This window comes from Aegilops tauschii, chromosome 6 (assembly GCF_002575655.3).
Source record: "Aegilops tauschii subsp. strangulata cultivar AL8/78 chromosome 6, Aet v6.0, whole genome shotgun sequence".
Classification (NCBI taxonomy): Eukaryota; Viridiplantae; Streptophyta; class Magnoliopsida; order Poales; family Poaceae; genus Aegilops; species Aegilops tauschii.
In genome coordinates, this window is record NC_053040.3 from 106,525,382 (window position 1) to 106,552,882 (window position 27,501).

The following is a 27,501-nucleotide window of genomic DNA, read 5'->3' on the forward strand; positions in this document are numbered from 1 at the left end:
GTCATATTATATCATGGTTGTTTTGATAACATGTTGCCGTTTGAGATATCTTATTATTGCTCCCTAGTTGATTATGTCATTGATATGAGTTAATATATTTTTTAAGAGTTATTGTCGGCATGGTTAGTTATAATGTTGGCTGAAAACCTGGGTGTTGTTTAAGCTTATTTATGCAAAAAAGAGCAAAAGAGTTCGTAAAAGTTTTTCTTTTTCACTTTCAATCTATCAACTGAATTGCTTGAGGACAAACAAAGGTTTAAGCTTGGGGGAGTTGATACGTCTCCAATGTATCTACTTTTCCTAACGCTTTTCCTCTTGCTTTGGACTCTAATTTGCACGATTTGAATGAAACTAACCTCGGACTGACGCTGTTTTCAGAAGAACTACCATGATGTTGTTTTTGTGCAGAAATAAAAGTTCTCGGAATGGAACGAAACTTTGCGACGATTTTTTACCCAATAAAAGAGAATTTCTGGAGCCAAGAACCACCGAAGGGGGCACCTGGGTGGGCACAACCCACCAGGGCGCCCCCCCTCCAGGCGCGACCGGGTGGGTTGTCCCCACCTGGTGGCCCCGCAGACCCTGAAACCGACGCTATAAAATCACATTTTTTCCAGAAAAAATCAGGGAGAAAGAATTATCGTGTTCCACGAGACGGAGCCGCCGTCCACCTCCCGTTCTTCATCGGGAGGCCAGATCTGGAGTCTGTTTGGGGCTACGGAGAGGGGGATCTTCGTTCTTTGTCATCACCAACCCTTCTCTGTCGGGGGAAATCGACACCTATGGAATCACTGGGATTCCTTCTACGGTTGGCGGGCGCGGGGTTGTGCAAAGAGCGGGTCTGACAGGAAGCAAACGGATTGTTTACCCAGGTTCGGGCCGCAGAGACGCGTAATACCCTAGTCCTGCTTTGGTGGATGTATTTGAATGTTCTTGTGTTCTTGAGCTAGCTACGGGGTGTGACTTGCCCAAAAGATCCGAATCCTTCTCCTCGATTCCTCGGGCCTCCTTTTATAGACAAAAGGGGTTGCCACAGTGGCACACAGGAGGTGGAAAGGTGTACAGTGGATGAGTCTATCCTCTGGCACCGTCGGACAAACACATTTAATGCGCTGCCGACGTGCCCCTCTCGCATTATCAGGGACGGCAAGGAAGCACGTCCCAGCTGTCGCTGCCTCGCCTGGTTTCGACGCGCGTCCGAGCTGACGAGGCGTTGCTGCGCCACGTTGGCTGGCTGCTGGGCTGGCGCGGTGGTGGAGCCTTCATGAAGATCTGCATGCCACCACGCAGGTGCTTGCTGGATCGGTGTAGAGGCCGCTCGTCGCCACGCAGGTGCCTGCCCAGCTGGTTGAGCTAGCAGCTGCACGGGAGCGGCGGTGGAGTCTTGGCCGGCGCGGGCCTGGCTGTGGCCCCGCTGATGACCTCGGCAAGGGTCTTTCCGGGGGCCGGCGAGGGCCTTGCCGTGGCGCCATGGTCGTGCCCGGCAAGGATCTTCCCGGGGGTCTTGTGGATTTCCTCGGCTAGGATCCCGCCGAGGGTCGTCGTCTTCTGGTCCTCATCTGATCTTGTGTATTTATGATCTTCACAAAGATCTGCATGCCACCACGGAGGTGCCTCCCGAGCCTTGGTCCCAATGTGGTTGATGGCGTTGGAAACCTTGGGCTCAAGGGGGGCGCGCTCCGTTGGCGTAAGGCAAGTTGCCCCGGCAAGGCTCTTGCTGGGCCTGCGGAGGCCGTCCCGTCAAGGGTCTTGCTGGGGGAGTCCACCTTGCCCTCTTGCCCTCTGTGTCTCTGGTCTTGGCGTTGCCTTGGCTGTCTTGTGCTCTGGCTTCCCTTTCCTGCCCTGCTCAGTGTGGCCGCGGGTGCGGCTCCGACTGTCCGCGCACAAGTAAAAGGGGTCAAAAGGGGAGCCCCTACTTTTGTACACCGACAGGAGCCCCCGGGCTTGGGCCACACATAAGCGTGACACGTTGTTGGGCCAGGCCCAGAACGGTGCGCGGGCAGGCGGGGTGGATTTTTTTTACCGTAGTATCTCTTTCGCTCGCTTGCGCTTCCCCACGACCCGCGTTGAACGTGCGACGTGGAGGGTTGTGCGTGACGTGGGGGTCGTGCGTGGGGTGGTTTCCGCACGCATGCGTCACATCGTGGTAAAGAGGCGGCTCGCGCCTTCCCCATAAAAGGAGGAAGACACGGAGGCGCGGCTCATTTACTGAGTGGACTCGGGCCATGGCCTTCAAGGCGTCCGCACCCCACGATCACGGGGTGGGGAACGGTCGCCTCACCCGTCCCCTCGATTCTGCTTGCTCGCCACGTGTCCCCCATGCAGGTGGCAGCCGGTGGAGGCGAGAAACCGGGTCGTCGCTGATTGGGGCAGCGGGTTGGTCTCGATTCCCTGCGCCCCCATTGGCCGGATTAGTCGAGTGGGGCGGCCGAGCCCCGACCCCACCCCTTTATAAGAAGGGGGGATGGCATCCCACATCCTTTCATCATCCGCCTCCATTCACTTCGGCTTCTTTCTTCCATCTCCCATGGCGAGAGGAGGCGCCGGCCCTTCGACGGTGGCAGCGAGGGTCTCTGCTCGACAGCGCGTCCCTCCTCCCCAAGAGCTTGCAGCGGCGGAGCCGGCCACGAGAGGAAGGGGAGGGGGCGATGCCGAGGCCTCCGTGGCGCTCGGGGAAGAGGGGGACGGGGCGGTGCACCGGCCTTGCCCGCGCCGGTGATGCCTCTCCCAATGGAGGGCCACGTTGGGGACCAGCCTCGAGAGTTCTTCATCAGGCTGCGTCGGCCACCGCGTCGTCATCGTCGTCTTCGTCTCCCTACCCCATTTGCTCGGGAGATGGAGCTCGATCCGCCCCAGACCCTCAGGCTGCACATGAGGGGCTGCGGGAATGGCGACACGCGGGTCAACGTCGACTTCCCTACTCCTCACGTCATGTACCTCCGTCGCGGATGGAAGACTTTCGCTCGTGTCCATAGCCTGACGGCCGGGCTCGTTCTCTACTTCAAGTTAATGGAGAACGGCCTGCTCTCCGTCAAGGTCTTTGGAGATCTTGGAACTCGCCTAAAGTGCTGCATGGAGAGCTCCTCCGACGATGAAGATTCCTCCTCAAGCGGGAGTGACGAGGAGGACAGCGACAGCGCTGACGAGTGCGTCAAGCAGCGGGACGCTGACCTCGACTCCAATTGACCGCGTCGTCCCTCCCTCGGCCACGCGCCCTGCCAAGGGACTTCCTCGTCAAGCTCTCCATCGGCGCGTTCCGTATCGCCTCCTTGGGCGGCTGGCTGTAACACCCCGCATGTAACTTGCCATATTTGTAACTCCGACTCTTGCCATTTCCGTTAATGTGATATATCTTTCCCTCCGTTTTTGGGTTTTGTCTTTCGTTTTGTATTTTGTCATGTCATGCATTTTCATATCATGTCATCATGTGCATTGCATTCGCATACGTGTTCGTCTCATGCATCCGAGCATTTTCCCCGTTGTCCGTTTTGCAATCCGACGCTCCTATCTCCTCCGGTGCACCCTTCTTGTCTTCTTTCGTGTGCGTGTGTCAAACTTTCTCGGAATGGACCGAGGCTTGTCAAGTGGTCTTTATATACCACCCGGAGACTACCGGTCAAGTTTCGTTCCATTCGGAGGTCGTTTGGTACTCCAACGGTTAACCGGGCCTCCGCAATGTCCATTTGAGTATCCAGCAAAAACCCCCTCCAAAACCAGCCCAAAGCCCACCAAACTCTCTTCCATGCTCTAGGTCGTTCGATCACGATCGTGTGGGCGAAAACCGCACCTCATTTGGAGTCTCCTAGCTCCCTCTACCTATAAATGAGTGGGCATCCCGAAAAACGAAATCTCAGACGAAACCCTAACCCTCTCCCTCCGCGCCGCGCCGGACGCGTCCGCTCCGGCCGGACAACGTCCGCCGCGCGCCCGGCCAACCGGAGCGCGCCACGTCATCTCCGCCGCCGCAGCGCGCCGCCGCGCCCGCCGGCCGGCCGGCCAGCCGCCTCCGCCGCCGCGCCGCGGGCCCCACCGCCGACTCCGCCGCCGCGCCGGCCACCGCCTCCTCCGGCGCCGCCCCCGCCGGCGGCCCCCTCCTCCGGCGCCGCCGCCTCGCCACCGGCCTCCGGCCCCTCGCCCGCCGGCTCCCTCTCCTCCTCCGGCCCGAGCCGGCGAGCTCGAGCTCCCGTTGACCGCGATCCAGATCTGGTCAAAGGTTGACCCGAAACCCCCTTTTTTTTCCTAAGTCTGTGATTTCCATCAGCAAGTGCTTGTGTTCCCGATGCCGTAACTTTGTGCATGTAGCTCCGATTCGTGCGTATAATATGTCAAATTGTTCGTCTCGTGATGCTCTACATTTTGTTCAATTGCACCATATTCATTAGAGGTCATCTTGATGCCCAAATCTTCGTTGGAAGAGGGCTAGTTGCTGTTAATCTCTGGTTCTTATCAGAACTTGGAGATTTGTCATTTTTGTATCATTTATTCTGTGCATCTTTTGAGCATGCCTCCTCATCGGCCAGTTGAGTTCGTTATCGAACTAGAGCCTGGTACTGTACCCGTTTGCAAGCGTCCGTACAAGCTTGGACCTAACGAGCTGAAGGAATTGAAGAAGCAGCTCGATGAACAAGAACGTCTGGGTTTGATCAGACCGAGTTCTTCTCCATGGGGTTGTGGTGTTCTTTTTGTCAAGAAGAAGGATGGCACGGACCGACTTTGTGTCGACTACCGTCCATTGAACAAGAAGACAATCAAGAACAAGTACCCACTTCCCAACATCAATGAGCTATTTGAGCAACTCAAGGGCGCTAAAGTTTTCTCGAAGCTTGACCTTCGTATGGGTTATCATCAGATTCGCATTCGTGAAGAAGATATTCCCAAGACAGCATTCAGAACAAGCTTTGGTTCTTATGAATATACTGTCGTGTCTTTCGGCCTTGTCAATGCTCCTCCGGTGTTCTCTCGGATGATGAATTTCATCTTCAACCCCTATACCAATGAATTCGTTCTAGTGTATCTCGATGATATCTTGGTCTTCTCCAAGAACAAGCAGGATCATGCCAAACATTTGCGATTGGTGCTCGACAAGCTCAGAGAGTATCAATTCTATGCGAAGTTCTCCAAATGTGAGTTTTGGCTTGATGAAGTTCTTTTCCTTGGTCACATCATCTCCGCCAAAGGCATCGCTGTTAACCCCGAGAAGGTGTCCGCAGTTCTGGATTGGGAACCTCCTCAAAATGTCAAGCAGCTCCGCAGTTTTCTGGGTCTTGCAAGTTATTGCCGAAGATTCGTTGAGAATTTTTCCAAGATTGCAAAGCCTCTTTCCAACCTCCTACAGAAGCATGTGAAGTATGTCTGGTCTCCTGAGTGTGACGTTGCTTTCAACACTCTCAAACAGAAACTAGTCACAGCTCCTGTTTTGACTCCTCCTGATGAATCCAAGCCGTATGAAGTTTTCTGTGATGCTTCTCTCCAAGGTCTCGGTGCTGTATTAATGCAAGAGAAGAAAGTTGTGGCTTATACCTCTCGGCAGTTGAAGCCCAACGAAAAGAACTACCCCACTCACGATCTTGAGTTGGCGGCAGTTGTCCATGCATTGGTTACATGGAGACATCTCTTGTTGGGAAGACAAGTGGACATTTTCACTGATCACAAGAGTCTCAAGTATATCTTCACGCAGCCCAATCTCAATCTCAGGCAGACTCGATGGGTCGAAATGATTCAAGAGTACAATCCGAGTATCGAATATACTCCAGGCAAAGCAAATGTCATTGCAGATGCTTTAAGCAGGAAAGCTTATTGCAACAGCTTAATTCTCAAGCCGTTCCAACCGGATCTCTGTGAAGCTTTCCGCAAGCTGAATCTCCTAGTTGTTCCTCAAGGCTTTCTTGCCAACCTCATAGTATCTCCTACTTTGGAAGATCAAATTAGTGAGGCACAACTCCTTGATGCCATGGTGAAGAAGGTGAAACGTGGCATCGACAAGGGTCTTTCCAAATACAAGTGCTATCGCATTGATGACAGAGACACTTTGTTCTTCGAGGACCGGATTGTGGTTCCGAAAGGTGATCTAAGGAAAGTCATAATGAACGAGGCGCACAATTCTCTCCTTTCCATTCATCCTGGAAGTACGAAGATGTATCATGACCTCAAGCAGTCGTATTGGTGGACTCGAATGAAGCGAGAAATTGCTCAATTCGTGAATGAATGTGATGTCTGCCGAAGAGTGAAAGCAGAACACCAACGACCAGCTGGTCTCCTCCAACCTCTTGCTATTCCGGAATGGAAGTTTGATCATATCGAAATGGACTTCGTGACTGGATTTCCCAAGTCCAAGCGCGGAAATGATGCTATATTCGTTGTCATTGACAAGCTCTCTAAAGTGGCTCATTTCCTTCCTATCAAAGAATCCATCACAGCAGCTCAGCTGGCAGAGCTCTACACCTCCAGAATTGTCTCCTTGCACGGCATTCCACAATTGATTTCTTCAGATCGTGGAAGCATCTTCACCTCTAAGTTCTGGGACTCCTTCCAGAAGGCCATGGGCACAAACATTCGCTTCAGCACAGCTTTCCATCCTCAAACTAGTGGCCAAGTCGAGCGAGTCAATCAAATTCTTGAAGATATGCTCAGGGCTTGTGTCATTTCTTTTGGCATGAAATGGGAAGATTGTCTTCCATATGCTGAATTCTCCTACAACAACAGCTTCCAAGCGAGTTCGGGCAAGGCCCCATTCAAGATTCTCTATGGCAGAAAGTGCCGTACCCCTCTTAATTGGTCAGAGACTGGTGAACGCCAACTTCTTGGCAATGACTTAATCACTGAAGCTGAAGAGATGTGTAAAGTCATCCGTGATAATCTCAAAGCCGCGCAATCGCGTCAAAAGAGTTACTATGATAGTAAGCATCGTGATTTGGCTTTCGAGATCGGAGACCATGTCTACCTCCACGTCTCTCCAATGAAAGGCACTCGTCGCTTCGGTATCAAAGGGAAGCTTGCCCCTAGATACGTGGGTCCTTTCAAGATCATTGGCAAAAGAGGCGACCTCGCCTATCAACTTGAGCTTCCTTCCAACTTCGCAAACGTGCACGATGTGTTCCACGTGTCACAGCTCCGCAAGTGCTTCAAGACGCCTGAGCGCACTATCGACTTCGAAGAGATTGACCTCCAAGAAGATTTGTCTTATCATGAGCACCCCGTTGCTATTCTGGAAGAAACTGAGCGCAAGACTCGCAACAAGTCTATCAAATTCCTGAAAGTGAAGTGGTCGCACCATTCCGACCGGAAAGCCACCTGGGAACGCGAGGACCATCTCCGTTCCGAATATCCGGAGTTCTTTCAGTCCTAGATCTCGGGACGAGATCCTCTCGTAGTGGTGGAGTGTTGTAACACCCCGCATGTAACTTGCCATATTTGTAACTCCGACTCTTGCCATTTCCGTTAATGTGATATGTTTTCCCTTCGTTTTTGGGTTTTGTCTTTCGTTTTGTATTTTGTCACGTCATGCATTTTCATATCATGTCATCATGTGCATTGCATTCGCATACGTGTTCGTCTCATGCATCCGAGCATTTTCCCCGTTGTCCGTTTTGCAATCCGGCGCTCCTATCTCCTCCGGTGCACCCTTCTTGTCTTCTTTCGTGTGCGTGTGTCAAACTTTCTCGGAATGGACCGAGGCTTGTCAAGTGGTCTTTATATACCACCCGGAGACTACCGGTCAAGTTTCGTTCCATTCGGAGGTCGTTTGGTACTCCAACGGTTAACCGGGCCTCCGCAATGTCCATTTGAGTATCCAGCAAAAAAACCCTCCAAAACCAGCCCAAAGCCCACCAAACTCTCTTCCATGCTCTAGGTCGTTCGATCACGATCGTGTGGGCGAAAACCGCACCTCATTTGGAGTCTCCTAACTCCCTCTACCTATAAATGAGTGGGCATCCCGAAAAACGAAATCTCAGACGAAACCCTAACCCTCTCCCTCCGCGCCGCGCCGGACGCGTCCGCTCCGGCCGGACAACGTCCGCCGCGCGCCCGACCAACCGGAGCGCGCCACGTCATCTCCGCCGCCGCAGCGCGCCGCCGCGCCCGCCCGCCGGCCGGCCAGCCGCCTCCGCCGCCGTGCCGCGGGCCCCGCCGCCGACTCCGCCGCCGCGCCGGCCACCGCCTCCTCCGGCGCCGCCCCCGCCGGCGGCCCCCTCCTCCGGCGCTGCCGCCTCGCCACCGGCCTCCTGCCCCTCGCCCGCCGGCCCCCTCTCCTCCTCCGGCCCGAGCCGGCGAGCTCGAGCTCCCATTGACCACCATCCAGATCTGGTCAAAGGTTGACCCGAAACCCCCCCTTTTTTTTCCCAAGTCTGTGATTTCCATCAGCAAGTGCTTGTGTTCCCGATGCGGTAACTTTGTGCATGTAACTCCGATTCGTGCGTATAATATGTCCAATTGTTTGTCTCGTGATGCTCTACATTTTGTTCAATTGCACCATATCTTGATGCCCAAATCTTCGTTGGAAGAGGGCTAGTTGCTGTTAATCTCTGGTTCTTATCAGAACTTGGAGATTTGTCATTTTTGTATCATTTATTCTGTGCATCTTTTGAGCATGAGCTCTACATGTGTTTTGAAGTATGCCATGCCATCTTTCCAGTGGTATAGTCCATGTATTTTTATGATCTTTGTGGTGACTAGCACAAGCATGCAAAGTAGGCCCCGTAATATTTCTGTTTTCAGGGACTTGGTGATTTCTCTAAGTTTTTGTCTGCTGTAATTTTGTTGCCACGTAAACTTGATGCTAGAGAGAGATAAATGCATATTTTGGAGATGTTCAGTAAGGATGTTTTGTAGCTATAGTTGTAATTGTTCCATTCCTGCAATTGTTTGCAATTTTAGGGTACCATAGCATGACTCAATCTTGTTCTACCTTTGCTATAAAATATTTCTGACAGATTCTTAACATGACATGCATTTTTGCCAAGCTTATTGTAGTTTATCCATACATGCTATGCAATTGTTCTTGCCATGGATAGCTTAATAAACATGCCATATTGCTGTAGGTATGCTTGGTTTGTCATTCATTTCTCTGTAGTGAGTGCATCAAGCTCACAAAGAGGCCTACATATTAATATTTCTGCCATGCTCTGTTTTCTGCTAAAGTCTGAAACCTGATAACGAAACTTGCTATGTTTACATGCTTGCCATCATATCTTCTGGTCCTTTTTGGCTTATGGTCAGTAAGGGACTTTTGTCATGTGCATTTAGTAGAACACTACCATGCCTTTTTTTGCTATGTTAAGTTCCTGTAGCATGTTGATTTCGTGCTCTGAACATTGCTACCTGATGCTGTTTTCTGCCATGTCCAGTTTTTCACCAAGTCTGTGAACCTGTAATCTTTTGCACTTTTGCCATGCTTGTTTGAGCTTGATATGTTATGAACTAGCAGTAGCTCAGTGTTCATCTTTTGTCAAGCATCTCCTGTAGATTACTGCCATGTGCTTTGTTGCTATGTTGGGGTGCTGTAGCATTGTTACTTGTTGTATTTTAGGTGCTATCTTGCTGTTTATCGCAGATTAGTGTCATTCTTGTTTTGCTTGCCATTTGCAATCCGTGCATCCGATTCCGGTGATCTTTATATTGATTTCGACCGAAATCATCTCATCTTTCCAGTGGCATGCTTGGTTTGCCAAGTTACTGTCATGTTCATCTTTTCCCTTCCGGAGCACGCATATGCATCGCATATCATATCTTGCATATCATACATGTCTTGCATCATGTTGTTTGTGCATTTCTCGTTGTTGATTGTGGTTCCGTTTGCTTGTGTTCTTGTCTTGGGTAGAGCCGGGAGACGAGTTCGTGAACGAGGAACCTGTCGAGTACGCTTACGAGGATCAAGCTTTCGACAACTCTGAGAATCTTGCAGGCAAGATGACCACCCCTCGAAATCACTTCTATCTTTGCTTTGCTAGTTGTCCGTTCTATTGCCATGCTCGCTACCTATCACTTGCTATATCATGTCTCCTATTTTAGCCATGTCAGCCCTAACCATCCTTTCCTAGCAAACCGTTGTTTGGCTATGTTACCGCTTTTGCTCAGCCCCTCTTATAGCGTTGCTAGTTGCAGGTGAAGTTGAAGTTTGTTCCATGTCGGAACATGGACATGTTGGGATATCACAATATCTCTTATTTAATTAATGCATCTATATATTTTGGTAAAGGGTGGAAGGCTCGGCCTTATGCCTGGTGTTTTGTTCCACTCTTGCCGCACTAGTTACTGTTAAACCGGGATTATGTTCCTTGAGTTTGCGTTCCTTACACGGTCGGGTGATTTATGGGACCCCCTTGACAGTTCGCCTTGAATAAAACTCCTCCAGCAAGGCCCAACATTGGTTTTACCATTTGCGACCTATACCTTTTTCCCCCGGGTTTTCTAGAGCCCGAGGGTCATCTTTATTTTAAACCCCCGGGCCAGTGCTCCTCTGAGTATTGGTCCAAACTGTCAGTCGCCGGTGGCCACCAGGGGCAACTCTGGTCTGGCCTATCGGAAGCTTGGACAATCCGGTGTGCCCTGAGAACGAGATATGTGCAGCTCCTATCGGGATTTGTCGGCACATTCGGGAGGCTTTGCTGGTCTTGTTTTACCATTGTCGAGATGTCTTGTTAACCGGGATTCCGAGACTGATCGGGTCTTTCCGGGAGAAGGTTTATCCTTCGTTGACCGTGAGAGCTTATGATGGGCTAAGTTGGGACACCCCTGCAGGGTATTATCTTTCGAAAGCCGTGCCCGCGGTTATGTGGCAGATGGGAATTTGTTAATGTCCGGTTGTAGATAACTTGTCACTTGACCCAATTAAAATACACCAAGTGCGTGTGTAGCCGTGATGGTCTCTTCTCGGCGGAGTCCGGGAAGTGAACACGGTCTGTGTTATGTATGACGTAAGTAGGTGTTCAGGACCTCTCCTTGGTCATTGCTAGATGACGTCCGCTCCATTGCTTCTCTTCTCGCTCTCTTTTGCGCAAGTTAGCCACCATATATGCTTTTGCCGCTGCAGCTCCACCTCTTTGCACCATTTTCCCCTTTAAGCTTAAATGGTCTTGATCTCGCGGGTGTGAGATTGCTGAGTCCCCGTGACTCACAGATACTTCCAAAACCAGTTGCAGGTGCCGACGATGCCAGTGCAGATGATGGCGTCGACCTCAAGTGGGAGTTCGACGAGGAACGTGGTCGTTATTATGTGTCTTTTCCTGATGATCAGTAGTGGAGCCCAGTTGGGACGATCGGGGATCTAGCATTTGGGGTTGTCTTATTTTCATCTGGATGTTGACCGTAGTCGGTCTATATGTTTGTATTTTGGATGATGTATGAATGATATTTATGTATTGTGTGAAGTGGCGATTGTAAGCCAACTCTTTATCCCATTCTTGTTCATTACATGGGATTGTGTGAAGATGACCCTTCTTGCGACAAAACCACTATGCGGTTATGCCTCTAAGTCGTGCCTCGACACGTGGGAGATATAGCCGCATCGTGGGCGTTACACTGGCGTAGGAGGGTCGGAGAAGGTGAAGAAGGCGGGTGGCGGCCGTCAAGCCGGAGTACGCAGGCACCGACGCCTTCGTCGCATATTGTCGGCCCACTGCCTCATCTTCCAGCTCCCCTCCCGGCACCGGGATGTTCCCTTGGTGCCTTCTGCTCCTCGTACCTCGCCTAGGCGCTCTTTTTGCCCTCTTGCTATCTTGTTCCACCTCCTGAAGAGAGGTACAAGAAAAGGATTACGGGCATCTTATCTCTTTTTAGTTTGTAAGCCTGCGGGCATTTGTTAATTTTAAGACTTGTAATCCACCTGCTCATGTTTTTTATTCCGTATGAACTGTACCTGTATGGGATGTTTTTAATGAAAAATGGTGCTTGCCGGGTTCTTTGTGCGTGAGCGAGGCCCATGACAAGGAATGAATCCTTGTTATTTTTAAGATAAACATTGTCGCCCGGCAACAGGCCTTGTCGTCCCCCTTACTTCAGTCGACCATTCTCGCTCTCTTGGCGGAGGCAGGGGTGAAGTAGAGTTAGGCCCTTCATTTATTTCCTTGCCACCGCGACTACGACCCGGTTCCGACCCAGGGACTTGGGTACAGGAAAAAAGGGGGAGCACGGTGGTCTAGGAGCAAAACGAGGTTTCATATGTCCCAACTTCATACGGAAATGCACAATAGAGGATAAAGGACTTATCTGAATCTGCAGCCCCCGGCAGTCTTGGTTTGCCATGGTTGGATTCCTGTATCTGCAGCCCCCGGCAACCTTGTCTTGCCGAGGCCGGAGCGCCGACTCGTTCTCTTTCTTCCAAACAGCTCAGCAGAAATGTCCATGTACCCTGCGAACCAAAGAGGACGAAAAGGAACAGAGAAACGAACACTCGACCTCTACGCTAGGGGTTAGTCGCCGCTAAGCACTATCAACCCTAACCGAGAGAGAGACTTAACCTAGCATGCATGCTAAAGCTTAGGGCGCCAGCGCTTCATTTATTTATGCTTAGGGTCTGCGCCTGGCTTTGTACAGAGGGTTACATGCCTTGCCGGCAAGGCTTGTACAAAAGGTGGTTTGTCGGGGGGCCCGACAACCACGCCTTATGGGTAAAGCTTGAGAAGATGTTCAATGTTCCAGGAGTTGCTCACTGGAATAGCATCTTCGGTCTCCAGGCGGACTGCGCCGGGCCTGGTGACTCGTATTACCCGATAAGGGCCTTCCCACTTTGGTGTCAACTTGTTGGAATTCTTGGCCAATTGAATGCGCCGAAGAACAAGGTCGCCTTCCTCAAAGCTTCGGGCATGAACCTTGCGGCTATGGTAGCGGCGCAAAGCTTGCTGGTAGCGCGCTGCTCTCACAGCCGCCCGAAGACGATCTTCCTCGAGGAGCGTTGCGTCATCTTGCCACAATTGCTCTTGCTCAAGCTCGTCATAAGCGAGCACTCGAGGTGACCTGTATATGAGTTCCGTGGGGAGAACTGCTTCCGCCTCGTATACCAGGGCAAAGGGTGTCTGGCCGGTGGCTCGATTTGGCGTCGTTCTGATTGACCAAAGAACCGCCGGCAACTCATCAATCCAGCGCCTTCCGCTCTGGTGCAGCCTGTCAAAAGTCTTGGTCCTCAGGCCTCGCAGTACTTCAGCATTTGCCCTCTCCGCCTGGTCGTTGCTCCGTGGGTGTGCCACGAAAGCGAAACAGACCTTGCTGCCGAGGTCTTGGATGTACTGCATGAAGGTGTGGCTCGTGAACTGCGTGCCATTGTTGGTGATAACTCTGTTTGGCACACCAAAACGGCAGACTAGCCCCTTGAGGAACTTGACGGCTGACTGTGCTGCCACCTTCCTCACTGCTTCCACCTCTGGCCACTTTGTGAACTTGTCAATTGCAACGTACAAGTACTCAAAGCCCCCGACAGCGCGGGGGAAAGGGCCCAGTATGTCGAGCCCCCAGACCAAAAATGGCCAGGAGAGAGGAATTGTTGAAGGGCTTGAGCTGGTTGATGAAGCTTCTTCGAATGGAACTGACACGCTTCACACTTGGTTACTAGTGATGTTGGATCCTGGAGGGCAGTGGGCCAGAAGAAACCTTGCCGGAATGCCTTGCCGGCAAGGGCCCTCGACCCTATGTGGGAGCCACATATGCCTCCGTGTAGCTCTGCCAACAGCCCCAGTCCTTCCTCCCGGGGAATGCACTTCAATTTCACACCGTCCGGCCTTTTCCTGTACAGGACGTCATCGACGAACTGATACATAGCAGACCGACGGGCTACTTTCTCCGCTTCTTCCTGCTCCTCAGGAAGCTCCCCTGTTTGGAGGAATCGGACAGTATGTTGTGCCCATGCCGGAGCCTGGGGCTCGACGACAAGGACTAAAGACATTTCTTCTGCCATGGGAGCGGTCGTCTCTACGGCCAGGGCTTGACGCCCTGCCAGAGTCAGTTGTCCCTCGGCAGGCTCAGTACCCACGGCAACATCCTTGCCGGCGGCCCCAGGGGGCTCGGCGGGAAAGTACTTTCTGGGGCCTGATTTCCTCTGCTTGTTCTGCTCTATTGATGGTTCAACGGATGGTTGAGTTAACCGAAGCACAAAAGTACCTGGTTCCACAGGTAGCTTGAACGCAGCACGCTTCGACAGGTAATCGGCGATGTCGTTCTCCACTCGGGGAACGTGCTCCGCTTGTATACCGTCAAAGCGCTCTTCCAGCTTCCTCACCTCATCTATGTAGGCCTCCATCAATGGGCTCTGATAATCTTTGTTGACTTGCCTGACGACAAGCTGTGAATCACCCCTGACGATGAGCTTCTTAATCCCGAGGTCTGCCATGATCCTGAGACCGGCAAGCAACCCCTCGTACTCAGCAGTGTTGTTTGTGGACATCTCCCTAGGAAAGTGCATCTCGATTACATACTTGAGGTGCTCTCCGGTGGGTGCGACAAGCAGCACACCAGCACTGGCGCCTTGCAGTGAGAAAGCCCCGTCAAAGTACATGATCCAGTCGCGACTTGCTTCCTTGTCGGGGAGAGTGGTCTCCTGGATCTCTTCGTCAGGCATTGAGGTCCATTCCACAATGAACTCCGCCAAGACTCTGCTCTGGATTGTCGAAGTACTTTCAAACTTCAAACCAAAGCTCGACAGCTCTAAGGCCCACTCCACGATCCTCCCGGTTGCGTCTGGGTTATGCAGTATCCGTTGCAACGGGAGGCGGGTGACGACGGTGATTTCGTGTGCTTGGAAGTAATGACGCAGCTTCCTCGAGGCCATAAGGAGGCCGAAGAGCAATTTCTGCACACCGGGGTACCTTGACCTAGCCCCCTGCAAGAGGGAGCTGACAAAGTAAACCGGGTGCTGCATCATCTTCTTCTTCTGCACCACTTCATTTGGTTGCACGGGCCCTGTCCCGATGGCGCCAGACTCTGCCGGGGGCCTTGCCTTGCCGGCGCCAGGCCCTGCTGGGGGGAGCTCTGGCTCGCCATCCGTTAGTCCGGCCATTGCCGCTGCCTCTTCATCGACCTCCCTCTGTGCCACTAGTGCGGCGCTGACCACTTGATTCGTTGCTGCTAGATATAGCAGCAATGGCTCTCGTCAGTTGGGCGCAACTAGTATTGGTGTAGAGGAGAGGTATTTCTTCAAATCCTGCAGTGCTGCTTCGGCCTCTGGGGTCCATTCCATTGGGCCCGCCTTTTTCAAGATTTTGAAAAAGGGAAGGGCACGCTCAGCAGACTTGGAGATGAATCTGCTCATGGAGGCAACGCAGCTAGTGAGCCGACGCACATCCTTGATCCGCCTGGGCGCCTCAATCTGCTCAATAGCCTTGATCTTGTCTGGATTCGCCTCGATCCCACGCTGTGACACAAAGTACCCGAGAAGTTTGCCGGACGGAACGCCGAAGACACACTTCTCAGGGTTCAACTTGAGGTTGATCTTCGCAGATTTGCAAACGTCTCCTCTAAATCTTGTCCGAGTGTCACCTTGTCCTTGGTTTTGACCACTATGTCATCCATATAAGCTTCCATATTTCTACGTAGCTGGGGCTCAAAACCTATTTGGACTGCCCTTGTAAACATTGAGCCAGCACTCTTCAACCCGAAAGGCATCCATAAAAAGCAATACGTACCACATGGGGTGATGAATGATGTCTTCTCTTCGTCTTCTCTTGTCATGAAGATCTGGTGGTATCCTGAGTAGGCGTCAAGGAATGATAACAGATCACACTTGGCCGTGGAGTCAACAATCTGGTCGATGCGCGACAACAGGAAGGGGTCCTTAGGACAAACCTTATTGATATCTGTGTAGTCAATACACAGCCTCCACTTCCCGTTTGCCTTGCGCACCACCACCGGATTGGCCAACCACATCGGATGTAGCACTCCTCTCACCAAGCCTACCGCTTCCAACTTCCTGATCACCTCTGTGATGAACTCCTGCCGTTCCAAAGCTTGCTTCCTGACCTTCTGCTTGACGGGTCGCGCATGGGGACAGATAGCAAGATGGTGCTCAATCACTTCCGTGGGAACGCCGGGGATGTCGGATGCTTGCCATGCAAACACATCGACATTCGCCCGCAGGAAAGTGACGAGCGCGCTTTCCTATTTGCTATCGAGGGTGGAGCTTATGGTGAAAGCCCCTCCCGTGCCATCCTCCTTGACGGACACCTTCTTGGTCTCTGGTGGTGCAGCTCTGGATTTCTTGCTCTTGCCGGTGGAGCTTTCTGGCACGTCCTCGACGGGAGCACAACACTCTGAAGAGGTGCGCTTGCCGGAGTGGGTGCGAGAGGTCTTGCTGGTCTTTTTCCCTCCCGGGGCTTCAGCGGCAGGAGCAAGTGCCTTGGCGGCAGTCGCTGCAACTGCTTCCCGGTAGAGTTGGTCAGCATAGATCAGCGCGTCCTTCTTGTCGAAGGGGACGGTGATGATGGTCATCGGCCCAGGCATCTTCAGCGTGTTGTAGGCGTAATGCGACGCCGCCATGAACTTGGCTAGTGCCGGGCGGCCGAGGATCCTGTTGTAGGGCAAGGGGATCTCGGCTACATTGAAGACAATCCTCTCAGTCCTGTAGTTCAACTCACCTCCAAACGTCACAGGCAGCGTGACCTTACCCTTCGGCTGACCCCTTCCTGGGTTGACCCCTTGAAACGTGCCCGTCTCCTTGAGGTCTCCATCAGGAATTTGCAGCCTCTTGACCACAACGAGCGAGATCAAGTTCAGACCAGCCCCGCCGTCAACTAGCATCTTTGTCACCTTGAGGTTGCGTATTGTTGGTGAAACCAACAACGTCAAACACCCGACCGCAGTTGTGCGATCAAGGTGGTCCTCGGTGTCAAAGATGATAGGCGTGTTGGACCACTTCAGTGGCATCTGAGCGTCGAACGATGGCTCCACTGCTGTGATCTCACATGCCCAATGCTTGAGCTGGCGGTGAGAGGTATGCAGCGAGGCGCCACCATCGACGCACATGGCCTCCGTAGCTTTCTGGAACTCATGCTCGCCAGACTCGTCGTCCTCGTCATGATCATCGTCTTCCTGCTTCTTGTCGTGGCCCCGAGCGGGCCTCTCTTGCTGGTTATCCTTGCCGCGGCGGCCTCCTTGGCCGCCACGCTTCTTGCCGGACCCTTCAGCACCATCCTGACCCTTCTCCTTGTCCTGCCTCTCATACTCGGCTTTTTGCTTTTCAGCAAGAAGCTCGACTTGTCGGCAGTTCTGGAGGTCGTGGCCCTTGGTGCGGTGGATCTTGCAATACTGCTTGTCGGAGCCCCCTGGCTTGTCGGCAGCCGCCAAGGCCCGGCAAGCGGCACACCCAGGAATCTCCTTGTCGGGGTCGTCTGCCTTGGCCTTCTTGGCAGCGTCGGTGTCGTCGGATCCCTCGACGGCAAGCACGGCCTTGCCCTTGCGTTTCCTGTTGCAACGTCGACCCTTCTTCGTCGGGGCGGCAGTGTCTTCGTCGGTAGAGTCGGTTTCCGCGCCGGCGTCCTCGCCGGGGTACTTCCTCCCCTCTTCAGCTCGAGCGCATCTATCGGCCAGAACGTAAAGTTCGGCCACATCCTTGACCTTGTTCATCGCCAGCTCTTCGCACATCTTGCGGTTACGCACATTCTGATGGAATGCGCTGATCACGGCGGTGGGATGAACATCTGGGATGTTGTATTGCACTCGGCTGAACCTCTGTATGTACTTGCGCAGGTTTTCACCTTCCTTCTGGGGAATGATATGCAAATCACTCGCCTGGCCATGAGCTTGGTGGCCTCCAGTGAAGGCACCAACGAACTCATGACACAGATCCGACCAAGAAGAAATGGAATCCGCCGGCAAGTGCATCAACCAGGACATGACATTGGGTTTCAGGGCCAACGGGAAGTAATTGGCAAGCACCTTGTCGTCGCGAGCTCCAGCGGCTTGCATCGTGATGGTGTAGATGCTGAGGAACTCCGACGAGTGGGTCTTGCCGTTGTACTTCTCGCCGACATCGGGCTTGAACGTGCGGTGGGACGGCCACTAGAACTGCTGCACCTCACGAGTAAAGGCTGGGCAGCCCACCTCATAAGGTAGGCCGCCGGAGCCTCCCGGTGCTGGGTGGTCCATAGCGGGGCCCGCCCGCCTATCTGACTGGTGGCGTGTGTCACGCCGGCGCTCGATGGTGGTTCGAGCATCTTCATGAGCTCGCTCCCGGAGAACTTGGCGCTGGTCGCGGTGGGTCCGTGGGTTGGACGACGCTATGGAAATGTTATCACAAGCGTCATCATGACGGATCGACACCCGCGGTGGCTGGCGTGGAGGAGGAGAGTGCACCGTGGCCGCAGCACCCCCGGCCCCTCCACCGCTGGCGTGCGGTGGTTCGATGGAGTGCCGGCCTGAGGGCCCCGCTGGCCGTGGCTCGTCTTTGTTGGCGACGCCGATGAGGCTTCTGATGGTGGCTCTCCACTCGTCGAGCTTTTTCGCAGCAGGAGGGAAGTCGAGGAGCAGCTGTGCGCGCGCCAAAACTTCTGCTGGCGTGGGTGGCGGCGAAAGCTGCGTGGACCGTGACGCGCTCCGACTTCTAACCACGTTAGAAGGAGCTCTATCACAGCCCGGCGACTGTGCGCCATTTTCGCCAGCACTTCGGCGGGCATGCTGGCCTCCTTCGTCCCGCGAACGATGCACAGGACTCTTCCCACGGCGGCGTCCGGGGTCACCAGCGTGGTGACGCTTCTCATCGCGCACATCCTGGGAAGAGCGCGTTGTGGGCGCCGGCGTAGGCGTCTTGGAGGTTGTTGCGCCGCCCGTAGGTGGCACGGCGCCACCCCTGGAGGGCCCCGCGCCGCCTACGGGGGGCCCAGCCCCGTCCTTGGGTCCGACGGCGTGCGGCGCGTCGTCTTGCGCACGAACGATGCTGCTTGCCAGGCTCTGACTGCCAGAGCGATGTTGGTGCTCGCGGGCCGCGCCTCGGGTTCTATCCGCGACCGGCCCGCTGCTCGCCCACACAGGTACGGGCCGTCCGGCTCCGGATGAACCGATCACCGTGATCGTCTTCTTCTTGGGAGCCATGGCGATGAAGAACTGCTCGGCTAACCGCTAGACCGGATTTTCACAACTGCGCCTCCTACCTGGCGCGCCAAAGATGTCGGGGGAAATCGACACCTATGGAATCACTGGGATCCCTTCTACGGTTGGCGGGCGCGGGGATGTGCAAAGAGTGGGTCTGACAGGAAGCACACGGATCGTTTACCCAGGTTCGGGCCGCGGAGACGCGTAATACCCTAGTCCTGCTTTGGTGGATGTATTTGAATGTTTTGTGTTCTTGAGCTAGCTACAGGGTGTGACTTGCCCAAAAGATCCGAATCCTTCTCCTCGACGCCTCGGGCCTCCTTTTATAGACAAAAGGGGTTGCCACAGTGGCACACAGGAGGTGGAAGGGTGTACAGTGGATGAGTCTATCCTCTAGCACCGTCGGACAAACGCATTTAATGCGCTGCCGACATGCCCCTCTCGCGTTATCGGGGACGGCAAGGAAGCACGTCCCAGTTGTCGCCACCTCGCCTGGTTTCGACGCGCGTCCGAGCTGACGAGGCGTTGCTGCGCCACATTGGCTGGCTGCTGGGCTGGCGCGGTGGTGGAGCCTTCATGAAGATCTGCATGCCACCACGCAGGTGCTTGCTGGATCGGTGTAGAGGCCGCTCGTCGCCACGCAGGTGCCTACCCAGCTGGTTGAGCTAGCAGCTGCACGGGGGCGGCGGTGGAGTCTTGGCCGGCGCGGGCCTGGCTGTGGCCCCGCTGATGACCTCGGCAAGGGTCTTGCCGGGGGCCGGCGAGGGCCTTGCCGTGGCGCCATGGTCGTGCCCGGCAAGGATCTTCCCGGGGCGCTTGTGGATTTCCTCGGCTAGGATCCCGCCGAGGGTCGTCGTCTTCTGGTCCTCATCTGATCTTGTGTTTATGATCTTCACAAAGACCTGCATGCCACCATGGAGGTGCCTCCCGAGCCTTGGTCCCAATGTGGTTGATGGCGTTGGTAACCTTGGGCTCAAGGGGGGCGCACTCCGTTGGCGTCAGGCAAGTTGCCCCGGCAAGGCTCTTGCTGGGGCTGCGGAGGCCGTCCCGGCAAGGGTCTTGCCGGGGGAGTCCACCTTGCCCTCTTGCTCTCTGTGTCTCTGGTCTTGGCGTTGCCTTGGCTGTCTTGTGCTCCGGCTTCCCTTTCCTGCCCTGCTCAGTGTGGCTGCGGGCGCGGCTCCGACTGTCCGCGCACAAGTAAAAGGGGTCAAAAGGGGAGCCCCTACTTTTGTACACCGACATTCTCCATCGCCAATTCCATGATGCTCCCCACCGGGAGTGAGTAATTCCTTCGTAGGCTTGCTGGTCGGTGAGGAGTTGGATGAGATTCATCATGTAATCGAGTTAGTTTTGTTAGGGCTCGATCCCTAGTATCCACTATATTCCAAGATTGATGTTGCTATGACTTTGCCATGCTTAATGCTTGTCACTTTGGGCCCGGGTGCCATGATGTCAGATCTAAACTGTTTATGTTATCACCATTATATCCATGTTCTAGATCCGATCTTGCAAGTTATAGTCACCTGCTACGTGTTATGATCCGGCAACCCCGGAGTGACAATAGTCGGGACCACTCCCAGTGATGATCGTAGTTTGAGGAGTTCATGTATTCACCGTGTGTTAATGCTTTGTTCCCGTTCTATATTAAAAGGAGGCCTTAATATCCCTTAGTTTCCAATTGGACCCCGCTGCCATGGGAGGGTAGGACAAAAGATGCCATGCAAGTTCTTTCCATAAGCACGTATGACTATTTACGGAATACATGCCTACATTATATTTATGAACTGGAGCTAGTGCCGTATCGCCCTAGGTTATGACTGTCACATGATGAATATCATCCAACAAATTATGGACCAATGCCTATGAATTTCTCTTATATTGTTCTTGCTAAGTTACTACTGCTATCGTTACTGTTGCATTTGCTACAAAACTACTGCTACCACTGTTACCGTTACAATTGCTGCTGTCACTATTATCAAAACTATCATACTACTTTGCTACTGATCACTTTGCTAATTGACAACTCAGCTGCTAATACTTACAAATATTCTTTGGCTCCCCTTGTGTCGAATCTATAAATTTGGGTTGAATACTCTACCCTCGAAAACTGTTGAGATCCCCTACACTTGTGGGTTATCAGGTGTGGATCCAACTCGCTTGCTCATGAAGACCTCAGGCATTTGAGGAAGCCCATCATCAGAATATACAAGCCAAGTTCTATAATAAAAAATCCCACTAGTGATACATCTCCAACGTATCTATAATTTTTTATTGTTTCATGCTATTATATTATCAATCTTGGATGTTTTATATGCATTATTATGCTATGTTATATCATTTTTTGGGACTAACCTATTAACTTAGTGCCCAATGCCAGTTATTGTTTTTTTCCTTGTTTTTGTCTTTATAGAAAATCAATACCAAACGGAACGAAAGTTTTTGACGATTTTTCTTGGACCGCAAGACACCCTGGAAGCTTCGGGAGGAGGCCAGAAGAGCCACGAGGTGGCTACAAGCTCGTAGGGTGCGCCCCCAAGCTTGTGCCCACGTGACACTTCTAACCCTGATTTTTGTTCTATAAATACCCAAATATTCCCTGTAGACCAGAGGATACACCAAAAATACTTTTTCGCCGCCGCAAGTTTCTGTCTTCGTGAGATCCCATCTGGAGACCTTTTTCGGTACTCTGCCAGAGGGGGGTTCGATCACGGAGGGCTTCTACGTCAACCTTGCTGCCCTTCTGATGATGTGTGAGTTGTTTACCATAGACCTATGAGTCCATAGCTAGTAGCTAGATGGCTTCTTCTCTCTCTCTCTCTTTGATCTTCAATACAATGTTCTCCTCGATGTTCTTGGAGATCTATTCGAAATAATCTTCTTTCGTGGTGCGTTTGTTGAGATCCAATGAATTGTGGGTTATGATCAGATTATCTATGAATATTATTTGAGTCTTCTCTGAACTCTTTTATGTATGATTTATATAGCTTTGTATTTCTCTCCAATCTATTGATTTGGTTTGGCCAACTAGATTGATTTTTCTTGCAATGGGAGAGGTGCTTTGTAATGGGTTCAATCTTGCGGTGCTTATTCCCAGTGACAGAAAGGGACATGACACAGATTTTTATTGTTGACATTAAGGATAAAAAGATGGGGTTTGTTCATATTGATGGGATCTATCCCTCTACATCATGTCATCTTGCTCAAGGCGTTACTCCGTTCTTCTTAACTTATTACACTAGATGCATGCTCGATAGCGGTCGACGTATGGAGTAATAGTAGTAGATGCAGGCAGGAGTCGGTCTACTTGTCACGGGCGTGATGCCTATATACATGATCATTGCCTTATATATTGTCATAACTATGCGATTTTCTATCAATTGTTCGACAACAATTTGTTTACCCACCGTATGCTTTCTTTCAAGAGAGAAGCCTCTAGCGAAAACTATGCCCCCCGGGTCTATCTTTTATCATATTATTTTAGGCTGCAATTTATTTACTTTTATTTTATTTAGCAGTTTTACTTATCTTTTATATCTATCACTATCAGATCTCATCCTTGCAAGTAACCATGGAGGGATTGACCACCCCTTTATCGCGTTGGGTGTAAGTATTTGTTTGTTTGTGTAGGTGCAATTATTGGAGACTTATGTGTTCCTCCTACTGGATTGATACCTTGGTTCTCAACTGAGGGAAATACTTATCTCTACTTTGTTGCATCACCCTTTCCTCTTTAAGAGAAAAACCAACGCAAGCTCAAGAAGTAGCAGGAAGAATTTCTGGCGCCGTTGCCGGGGAGGATCTACATCAAGCCTGACAAGTACCTATCATAAACTCTCATCTCTTGCATTTACATTATTCGCCATTTGCCTCTCGTTTTTCTCTCCCCCACTTCTAAAACATTTTCAGGAAAACACAAAAGTATTTGCCTTCTTTCCGTTCGCTTTTTCATTTGCTTTTTGTTTGCTTGTGTGCTAGATTCCTTGCTTTTTGTCTTCATGTCATGACTCAAAACAGAAAAGAAACAATAAAAACAAAGATAACTATGGATCCACTTAAAGTTTTCTACTTGGATCATCTTCGATCCATATGTGCGTGTGCTGAAACTCCAACTAGTTTAGTTGAGGGAAAATCATTAGATGAGCATGCTCATTTTGTGCGTCACAGTTTGTCTCAAAAAGGGAGACTCTTATGGAATCAAATAAATTGTATGCTATGCTATGCTTGGAATTTATGTGAAATTTATGATTTTACTTATTGCTCGGAGAACTCTACAAAACACCTTCCCTACCTATGTGAGTTTAATGATAATGAAATCTTATCTTCTTATGCCAAAGGTGTTTATAGTTACTATGATATCAAACAAATTGAAGAATGTGTTGCTTTTAAGGGTGGTTATGAAGTTGCTTATTTGATTGAAAAGTATGATATTACATACTTAAATACTGCTATGAAAACTATGCTTCTAATGCCTATGTTACTGAATTTTTTGGGAGAATGTCTGCTTCTTTTGAAGAAAATAATGATATGCATGAATCTATAGATAATTATGATTTTGTTGATTTGATTGAAATATCCCCCCTTGATGAACATGATGCTTGTTATTCTTATGACCATGATGCCAATATTAATTATGCTTATGGAGATGAACTTGCTATAGTTCCTTATGTTAAACATGAAATTATTGCTATTGCACCCACACTTGATAGCCACTTAAACGAAAAGCATGATTGCAATGATGTTACTATAAATTCTATTAATGTCAATTGTGCTAATAATATCCAAACCCCCAAGCTTGGGGATGCTAATTTTGATATGTCCACTACTTGTTGCAATGATCATGATTGGGGTGATTCTTCTTATGATCTTGAAAATTTATTGAACCCTCATGATGAATATGTTTCGAATAATATTGAAAGTGGATTTGGAAGAGTGTCAACTCTAGGTAATAGTGATCCCACTACTTTGGAGAATGATCAATCTTTTGAAATTTTCGATAAAAGTGGGCTTGAAGAGGTCATGACTTTATTTGATCATAATCCCACTATTTTGGAAGAGTGTCAACTTTGCATGCATGTGGATCATGTAGAGAATAAGTTATATGATAGCTATATTGTTGAATTTGAATATGATCCTACATGTAATTATTACGAGAGAGGATAATATTATTGTAGAAATCTTCATGTTAATAAATTACCTCTCTTGATGCTTAAATTGTCAATGTTTTATTCTTCTTCCTTGCATATACTAGTTTTTACTTGTCTTGATAATTTGTTTGCTTATAAAATTCATATGCATAGAAGTATGTTAGACTTAAATGTGTTTGTCACATGTTTTATGATGCTATCTTTGTGCTTCAATTCTTGTCTTTCATATGAGCATCATTAAAATTATCAACGCCTAGCTAAAAGGTTTTAAAGAAAAGCGCTTATTGGGAGACAACCCAATATTTTTCTTTTCTGTTATTGAATAAAAGTACCATTATACTTCACTATAGTCGAATTTTTACAGAACATGGATAACTGAATGGGTTTACAGGTGCACAAGAAACTTTGTAACAGTTCGTCCACTTGTGTTTCAGAAAAGCAACGTGCTGACAGTGAATGAACATTAGTAGCAGAACCATATTAATTCTGAACATTGATCGATGCTACAATCCACGATGATAACACCAACTTGATGCAATTAAGCAAAGTTACAGTCTTAAACTCAACATACTGCTTCATATAATTCCAGCATATACAAAACGACCACCACACACTGCTGTAACTGGATCGATACAACCTGTACATGGCCCAGATGCTAGAAGCTGCGAACGTAACCAAAGATTATGCGTACTTACTCTTCACAGGTCACCTTTACCAAGAAGCTGACATATTACTCCTGCAACAGTCAACTGAACATCTTTGCGGTGCCGTTATGAAGTAGCCAACTCGACGTGGACTGGCGCCAAATTTCTCGAACCAGTCAAGCTCCGGTTGCTGCTCGGCTTCTTCAGTGGCAGAGCCGCATCCTTGTCCTTGACATCCTGCAGCTGTTCTACAATATGGGAGCTTGCAATATGAATGTATAACAATTATGCAGTGCCTAGATCATTAAATGTTGTTTCACTACAGTACAGGCAACAACTTGTGATGCTAACCTGTCTTAAGATATTGAAATGCCTCCAGAATCTACAGGATCCAAAAGAAATCAGTTCATGTTACATCTGAAACATCAGCAGTGAAAAAGTGAGAGAATTCAGAGCCTAGTACAGGAAATAGTTGAGCAAATTATCAGATTAGTGGGAGAGGACGAAAGCTACAAAATTGAACTAATCAGGCTTGCAAACATAATCCAAAATTAAACGAATCAGGAGATTTGCATAATGCTGGGCGGTTCCGGAAGTTTCAGGACATGCGGAACTGAAAAAAAATGGGTCCGCACACAAGAAACTTTGCAACAGTTAATTTTCTTCAGGAAAGGGGGCATATCAACTCTGAACATTGATCTGCTTCAGTTTGTGGTTTGTGCAAAAACACAGCACAGCGAACGGAATCTACATCTAGAAGAAGAATCGGAGCCATGCTCTAAACATCCAAGAGAATAATGATGCTGCACGTGCAGCTGCTTGGGCCAATGTGCTAGAAATAATAACAGCAATACCTTCTGCATTGGAGATGAAATGGCGTTACTCCTAGCTTCTGAACTTTTATTATGTAATAAGGCCAAGTGGCACTCTATAGCAACCTTCCCACCACAGATTGTATTCTTCTTCAAGGTATTGTTATCATCATAGAGCACTTCACTCATTTTGTCGGCACAACTGACTTCTATGTGAGCCTTATCACTATGTTGTTGCTCCAACATTTCAGTATCTTCTGTAGTATTCTTTGGCAGGCTGTCGGTTTCAGATTTATCTTCTAGAATATCCCTGTCACAGCTTTCAGAAGGGAAAACACCAGCCGTTTGCAGAGTCAGTTCATCATGACACGGATCCTTTTCCATTGGCTGAATCCTAGCACTACAACCATGCAGATCTTGACTTGATTTCTCACCAATGTCATGTTGCTCTAAACTCAGAGGAGTCTGGCTGATGTGTACTTCTGCAGTACGAAACAATGTTATATACTTGAATCTATTTCAAGCACAACACAAACATAAGGAACATCTAATATATGTTCTCTTTCCCTCATCACAAATAAAATAAAATAAAATAAGGTACATCCACCCCATTTCCCCCCTTCCATCCTATCCTTTCTTCATCCTATATATATAGAGTGAATTAGAGGAGGAGTGCACATACAGGTAACATGGGTCAAGGGAGAAAATTTTTCCTCTATATATTTCATGTATTTTGACTGTACGACCACCCCTATTTCGAAATGAGCTACATTGAGTATTACCAGATTCCGATCCACCAGAAGAAGTGCCTTCTCGGCCATCCATGTTCTTGCTAGGAATCCGAGCACAGTCTCTATAAACGTACAAGAGAAGATACATGTCACCAGCCAGAATTGCAATTTATGTATGATACAAATGAAAGTAGGGAGAGTTAAACACTTACTCATTAGACAGGTTGGCTCCCAAATGCCTGGATACCACACTAGTAGCAGCAGCCAGCACAGCAGGTGGCCACGACATCTGGTATGGATAAATATCTCCACCAGACTCAAACTTTGCCAACAGAGTCATGCTCTGCAAGTCAATAGCATAGGAGCCCTTGGTGCAGCCAATTAGCGCTAGTCCGTTGATGACCTTGTGGACTTTGTACACACGAGCGTCGTCCTCCGGGAGCATCTCGCTCACCCGAACACCCTTCTCGCACTTCCAACAAAATTTAACTTGTTTATCCTCCTTCTTTAGTGCCCAGACTTCCAGGCGGAGAGGCTCCTCCACTATGAAGCCATCTTTGCCGAACGAGCTATTGAGGCCTTGGAGGCACACGAGGCAGCCCTTGCAATCTCGGAGCTCTCCGATGGACCAACTGGTAGAGACTATCTCCCATGGGACACCGTGCTCTGAAAACTCCATGGTGCTCGTGTCTAGCACCAGCAGCCTGGCGACATCAGTTTGCCAGAATATGTGGCCGGCTGCGTACATTGCCTTCAATTGCAATTTCGTCAACTGAACCTTCGTCCACCCAGTCTGTGGGTGGACGCGCCACTCAAGCGTGCCGGAGTTTACTCAATGGCTCGTACATTGAATCTGGAGTTGCTCTGGCACTGCAAGGATATGACGCGGAAGGACTCCTCGGCATGCGTCTGTTGGCCGCGTTGCTCCACGGAGACCATATGGCGGGCAAGGCCGTCAAGCAAGCAGTCGCCGAGGCACTTCCAGCCGTGGTCAAGATGCGTGCGCGGGCCGATGGGCACACGCCGCTCGGAGAGCGGGTCATAGATGCACAGTGAACCGTCGGATCCGGAGAGGAGGAGCTGGCCATTGCGGCAGTCGTGGAGGCGCCACCGCAGAGCATCGTCGAGGCGGGTGAGGCAGATGTCGGTGCGGCGCACCGCG

The 27,501-nt window shown here is 50.5% G+C and overlaps 1 protein-coding gene across 8 annotated transcripts; it reads right to left on the reverse strand.

Annotated features, from left to right (window-relative positions):
- Nucleotides 1-24,615: 24,615 nt before the first annotated feature.
- LOC109756638 (uncharacterized) lies at nucleotides 24,616-27,087 on the reverse strand. Of its 8 annotated transcripts, none has more exons than XR_005759528.2 (5): nucleotides 26,552-27,087; nucleotides 26,391-26,461; nucleotides 25,651-26,090; nucleotides 25,148-25,213; nucleotides 24,616-25,033 (listed from the first exon to the last, which is right to left on the reverse strand). XR_005759528.2 is itself a non-coding variant. In XM_020315485.3 (4 exons), exons 1-4 carry the CDS (start codon nucleotides 27,085-27,087, stop codon nucleotides 25,208-25,210), a joined length of 1,053 nt encoding a protein of 350 aa, XP_020171074.2. In that variant the 3' UTR covers nucleotides 24,616-25,207. The 8 variants fall into 8 exon arrangements, 2 of the variants coding, with proteins under 2 accessions (XP_020171074.2, XP_045085684.1); XR_005759527.2 differs by having other exon boundaries at nucleotides 24,616-25,039; XR_005759526.2 differs by having other exon boundaries at nucleotides 24,616-25,044.
- Nucleotides 27,088-27,501: the final 414 nt, after the last annotated feature.

What these genes read in the sequence shown, in the direction of transcription:
- LOC109756638 (XM_045229749.1), bottom strand. Translation starts at nt 27,087, where the DNA reads ATGTACGCAGCCGGCCACATATTCTGGCAAACTGATGTCGCCAGGCTG. An exon ending in GGAGCCAACCTGTCTAATGA is followed by an intron (nt 26,462 to 26,551) that starts GTAAGTGTTTAA and finishes GTACGTTTATAG; the next exon opens with AGACTGTGCTCGGATTCCTA. An exon ending in TTCTGGTGGATCGGAATCTG is followed by an intron (nt 26,091 to 26,390) that starts GTAATACTCAAT and finishes TTCGTACTGCAG; the next exon opens with AAGTACACATCAGCCAGACT.